This window comes from Orycteropus afer, unplaced genomic scaffold, assembly GCF_000298275.1.
Source record: "Orycteropus afer afer isolate SDZICR_OR568_19922 unplaced genomic scaffold, OryAfe1.0 scaffold00469, whole genome shotgun sequence".
NCBI lineage: Eukaryota > Metazoa > Chordata > Mammalia > Tubulidentata > Orycteropodidae > Orycteropus > Orycteropus afer.
The window spans coordinates 2,030,091-2,035,914 of record NW_006922056.1 but is presented as its reverse complement, the minus strand read 5'-3'; the positions used below and the strand labels follow the sequence as shown (position 1 = coordinate 2,035,914).

Here is a 5,824-nt window from a genome sequence, read left to right as displayed (position 1 = left end):
GGTGCCCAGGGGCCTCGGGCAGAGCCAGTGTCCGGCGTCTGGGTGCGGGGAGGGTCGCCCTGAGAGGCGGGTGCCCAGGGGCCTCGGGCAGAGCCAGTGGCCGGCGGCTGGGTGCGGGGAGCGTTGTCCTGAGAGGCAGCGGCCTGTGGGGCGAGGCCGGTGTCTGGCGACTTGGGGGTCACAGTTCCCCATCCGTCCCTGACATGACTGTGAAGTAAATGTGGACACATGGGCGTGATTTTTACCCTGTGGGCAGTCGTGTCTAATTGATGCCCCGAGGCAGCATTGAGCAGCTCTTCTGGGAGAAGTGTAAGAATTTGGTGCAAAGACAGACCAGGTTGCCGGCTTCATCATACGTGCTCCTCCTTCCCTCCGTGTTGCCACGCGCGCTTTAACGTTATAACTGAATGCAGAGAACACTGTGCAGATGGTTCCGGAAGGCGAGTGAGGGTTCTGCTCTCCTTCAGTTGACAGGCAAGTCAAGTCTCTGGCCTCGGTCCTGTCTCGATACCAGGGTTTCCACGGTGACGATGGTGGCAGGAAGAACTGCTTTGGAAGGAACGGTGATCCCCTGTACATCCAGGTGAGCCGTTGGTCCTGCTCCCATTGTTGTAGGCCGTCTGGCACCTCGGCCTTCCACGGTGTTACTCAGAGGGGGCCCTCTTCATGGAAACACGGGAAAAGTAAACAGAGACTCGGGCAGACAGGTGGGGGCCCTAACAGACCCCTAGGCGGTGCCCTGACGCGGACCCCCAGGTGGGCTTTTGTGCTCAGTTGCACTGCGAGCATGCAGGGTCTGGTCTCGGGCTGTGAAAGGGTGCTCTTCAGGTGGGAGCCCACCGAGTCCCCCCTCTGCCTCCTGGGCCCGGGCAGCCCCGCCTCGGCCGCTGTAGCCCAGCCTCACAGCAGCCCCAGGAGCCGGGGGCTTCTTCTCCCAGATGGTTGTCAGCCTCTCCTACGATTCAGTTCACGCAGACTCCCAGGAACACAGCTTCCACGGCAGCCGTACTGTTTGAAGGGAGTGCAACAGCGCGTGAGGGGGGCCTCCCCTGGGCTTCGTAGCTGCGTGATGGGCGGAACACAGCCAGCCCCCTTCCCCGTCCCCAAACAGGTCGGTACAGAGGAGCCGTCCAAGCCGTTCCTCTCGTGCTCTTCCTCCGGCTTTGCTGCAGGAGTGACTTCAGGTGGGTGCTACCTTCCTGGTGTGGCCCTCAGACTGTCAACGCTCACCCTTCCAGGTCCCTGTGGGCACTCTGGTCAAGGAGGGAGAGGACACCGTGGCGGACCTCTCTCGCCCAGGCGAAGAGTACATCGCTGCGCTTGGGGGCGCAGGGGGGAAGGGCAACCGCTTCTTCCTGGCCAATGACAACCGCGCACCTGTGACCTGCACCCCCGGGCAGCCCGGCCAGGAGCGGACCCTCCTCCTGGAGCTCAAGATGGTGGCCCACGCTGGGATGGTGGGTGTCGTCACGCCACTCCCATCCCCAGTGCTTGAGAGGGAGGAGCACCAGGCCCCTGCCATCCCCAGGGAGAGGAGGAGCTGCCCCTGAGGTCGGCTCGGGCTCCCCCACTCACCAAGGGCTGCCCTCCTCCACTGTGATGGGCTCATGGCCATGAGTCACCTCCTCCCACACCCCCGTCCCCAGGGCTGCCCTTGTCTGCACCATGATGGGCTCATGGCTGTGGGTCATCCCCTCCCACACCCCCGTCCCCAGGTCTGCCCTCCTCCACTGTGATGGGCTTGTGGCTGTGGGTCACCTCCTCCCACACCCCCGTTCCCGGGGCTGTCCTCCTCCACTGTAATGCGCTTGTGGCCATGGGGTGACTTTTTGGAATCATGGGGCCCACACTCCTTGTCTCCAGGTTGGCTTCCCCAACGCCGGGAAGTCCTCACTGCTCCGAGCCATCTCCAACGCGAGACCTGCCGTGGCCGCCTACCCATTCACCACTCTGAAGCCCCACGTTGGCGTTGTGCACTACGAAGGCCACCAGCAAGTGACAGGTGGGACTTCCACCACATCAGGTGGCCTGAGCCAGGTGATGGGAGCAAGCCAGGAAGATAAGCGGTGGCTTCCTTGTTATGACATACTGCTTCTCTTGGGTGACAGGGCACACTGCTCCCTGTCAGGTGAGGCTTGAGCTTTGCTCCCGCTTCTTCCCTCTGGAATCTGTGGGCTCCTGTTCCATCGGGAGTCAGCTTCCCCTCAGAGAGCATTGTTCTTGTCCCACCTTCCTCTGCTCGGGTGGACGATGGTGGTCGTGTCACGTTTTATATCAGTGAAGCGCTCCACCGGGATTCGGCGCCCCTCACATCATCCTGTCTCCCCTTTTCTGGGTCGCTCGGAGCTAGCCAGACTGCGCTGTCCGTGTTGCCTGTGAGAGCACCGGCAGCGTGCCGGTCGCCCCAGCTCTACAGCGTGTCTGGTACTGCAGAGCCGTGATGCACGCTGTCAGCCCGCCCACGGGCCCCTGACGTCAGAGTCGTGCTGCTTAGCTGCCCTCCTGTTCTCAGAAGGACAAGTCTTAAAACCCCGGAAAAGGGTGCCTGCAGCCTTGTGCTCCAGGCTTCTGTCCAGGCTCAAGGTGGAGGGACGTCGGCAGGGTGTGGAGGGGCCACGGTGTGACCCTGTGCCGTGTCTCCGCCCACAGTGGCCGACATCCCCGGCGTCATCACGGGTGCACACCAGAACCGCGGCCTGGGGTTCGCCTTCCTGCGTCACGTCGAGCGCTGCCGCTTCCTACTGTTTGTGCTCGACCTCTCGGGGCCTGAGCCCTGGGCACAGCTCTCAGATCTCAAGTGTGAGCTGGAGAAGTACCAAGAAGGCCTGTCCGAGAGGCCCCACGTGGTCGTTGGGAACAAGATTGACCTCCCCGAGGCCAGAAGCCACCTGCCCAAGCTCCTGGGCCGCCTCGGGCGGACACTCATCCCCCTGTCGGCCACCACCGGGGAGAACCTGGAGGCACTGCTGGTGCGCCTGAAGGAGCTGCGTGATGACCATGTGGACTCCGAGCGGGCACTCAGCCACCGACCGCTCTGCTGGTAGTGTCTGCCCAGGACAGAGCCGCTGGTGCCAGCGGGCACAGTAGGGTGTGGGCACCAGTGGAAGCCTGAGGATTTCCCAGGTTGCTGCCTGAATAAATCACAGAATGCAGTGGACGTGTGCGAGGAGGCGCCTGGCGGGTTGTCCAGGGTCGGCCGTTGGTGCCTGTGTCTTCCCTGGTTAGCCTGGGCTTGCCCCTTAGTGCACCCCTGCCCTCCAGGCCAGCGTCCCTTTGGTACCAGCATACGCTGTACCACCTGCCACCCACTCCGTTCACAGCACTTCCCACCGCCGTGGCCCTCGCTGGGTAATTGCTGAGGTTGGACTCATTTGTGTTAATTAATTAGCAGGGGACCACAGTGCTAAGTGATGGTGTAAGATGCTAAGAATGCACGCTCACAGCTGAACTAAGCAGAGGCTGGCGTGGGCCCGGCCACACTTGGGCCTTGACCACTGTCCCTTTGCATCTGTGACATGGGGCCTCTAGGTCCACTCCCCACCTGGTGGGCTCATCACCAGCTGCTCCTGCGGCTTGGCAGGCCGGGTCTGCATGGCAGTCTGGCTGCAGGTGGGGTGAGGACATTGCCACGACTCCATGCAGGGCTTGGGGGACGGGCCGTCCTTGCGAGTGGCGTCTGCAAGGCAGGCAGGACAGCTCCTCCCCGTGTGCTCAGACTCCCACAGGAACCGGACGTGGACTTCACAGCCGAGTGCCCCCAATATCCGGGTGGGCGCGCCGTGGTGGCTCAAGCCTCAGCCTCCGCACCACGTGATGAACTCGTGGGACGGGGACCCTCAGCCCCGTTCACGCCTGGCTGCACCGAGCACATGGGGTGGGGCTGGGCCGGGTCTCCATGCACACTCCCCGCACAGTCCAGGAGGGGACAAGTGAAGGGTCTAGACGAGCGTCCTCGGGAGGACTCGGCCATTGGGTTTGGCTCATCCCGGGGCTGGAGATGCCCTGCAAGTCCCCTGCTGGGGCTGCAGTCAAGACACAATGGCCAGGCCCCCGCCCGCCAGCCAGCGCCCGGCTCCCTATCTGGAACAGCTTGGTTTTGATCTAACATCAAATCTGAGACTAGAACAAGGCAGTCCTCTTAGCCGGAGCTTGGTTTAATGTCTTATAATTTCAAAGGTCCTGCGTACATCACTCTCAGGCCACCTCAAAGGGTTTTGTTAACATCAGACCAGGCTGAGTGTGCGCTAATTACCTTGGCTTTCATCCTTGGAGCTGGGTCACCCACCACTATGTGACCTGCGGGAGTGGGAGTATGAGACAGCCATGATGCCCCTCTCCAAGCCACTCCAGCCCGCCCTCCCTGCTCCTCGGCCCCGGCCCTCCTGCCCCGGCCCGCCCTCCCCGCTCCTCGGCCATGACTCTTCTGTCCAGTTCTGGCCCATGTGATTCGCCACTTGTTTGCTGGCCATCCACTTGGCTACTGTGAAGGGTGTCTCCCTGTGCCTTGTTATGTAACCATCAGACGTGGATGAAGACTCAACCTTCTCTCTTTCTTCTGCTTCTGTATCACAGCAGGGCCACCCCAGCCCACACCTGCTGGTGCCACCGCTGAGGACCAAGCATCCAGTGACCAGTGGTGGCAACACTGGGCGGGCAGCACACCCACAGGGCCCTCCATCCAGCCAAGTGGGGTGGGGCACCGTGACCAGGGTCTCACCCTTGTTCCACGAGGGAGCCCTTACTCAATGCTTTCATGCTGCTGGGACTGAGCCTTCGGGCCTGCCGATCTCCCGCACCCCCAGAAAGTGTTGGCCGTAACGTTAACGTTGATCTCTTGCTCACGTACCACCCAGTTAGGTACAGGGGACTAATTCCTGTGGGTCCTGTCTCTCCTCTGTTGTAGGGACAGAAATGTTGACATCTTTTCTTGAATTGAGATATGGTTTCCATACCAGAAACCTCACTGTTGAAAGTGGACAACTCGGGTTTCTAGTGTGTGCACAGGCTGTGAGGCCCTCTCCACTGTCCGTTCCCGGCACATTCTCACCCCAAAAGGAGGCCCTGGCCCCACCGGCAGGACTTCGTGCCCCAGCCACCCCGAGTCTGCTGTCTCTGGGTCTGCCCGTTCTGGGCCGTCTGCAAATGCTGTCACAGCAGGTGGCCCTTTGCATAGGCGGGGCAAGGACATGGGGAGGCTGGGCACCCTGGCAGGCTGGACCAAGGGCCTCCGGGAGAGGCCATCCGTGATCCAGCCCGTCCACCTTCCCGGCTTGCCCTGCCCCTAGTCCCAAAGGAGAAGCAGGGCCTGCTGTCAGCAGAAGGGGCAGTGAGGGCCGCCCCGAGGCCCCCCAGCGAGACATCTTAGCGCAGCTGGGTGTGCGTATCCGCTGAGCAGGTTCCGTGGTGCCTGCTCTGGAGAGGAAGGCGAGGTGGCCCTGAGAGCTGGGGGCCCCGGGGGGATGAAGCAGGACGCCAGCACTGACGGCCCTGTGGCCCTGAGCAGGTCACTCAGCTGCCCTGCACCTCGTGTCTGTAATGGGGGGCGATGGTGCCTACTTGGTGGGGTTGTTGAAGGGCAAAATGGGTTCAACAAGAAGAGCTCAAAAAGCATCCTGAAGCAGGCCCACAGCGCCCCTAGAGGACAGAGTGGAACTGCCCACAGGGTCTCCAAGGCTGTCAGTCTTCACAGAAGCAAAGCCCAAACCACACCCACTGCCGTGGAGTCCATTCTGACCCACAGCGCCCCTAGAGGACAGAGTGGAACTGCCCACAGGGTCTCCAAGGCTGTCAGTCTTCACGGGAGCAGATTGCCAAGGTCTTTTCT

The 5,824-nt window shown here is 62.0% G+C and overlaps 1 protein-coding gene across 1 annotated transcript in view; it reads left to right on the top strand.

Moving 5' to 3' along the window:
- MTG2 (mitochondrial ribosome associated GTPase 2) overlaps nt 1-5,391 on the top strand; it is a 9,457-nt gene extending 4,066 nt beyond the window's left edge. The window contains exons 3-9 of the mRNA XM_007954720.1: nt 468-583; nt 1,239-1,457; nt 1,864-2,002; nt 2,650-3,040; nt 3,262-3,348; nt 3,716-3,874; nt 5,286-5,391. Of these exons, the coding sequence (XP_007952911.1) occupies nt 468-583; nt 1,239-1,457; nt 1,864-2,002; nt 2,650-3,040; nt 3,262-3,348; nt 3,716-3,874; nt 5,286-5,391 (1,217 nt within the window). The remainder of the gene's footprint in view (nt 1-467; nt 584-1,238; nt 1,458-1,863; nt 2,003-2,649; nt 3,041-3,261; nt 3,349-3,715; nt 3,875-5,285) is intronic.
- Nucleotides 5,392-5,824: the final 433 nt, after the last annotated feature.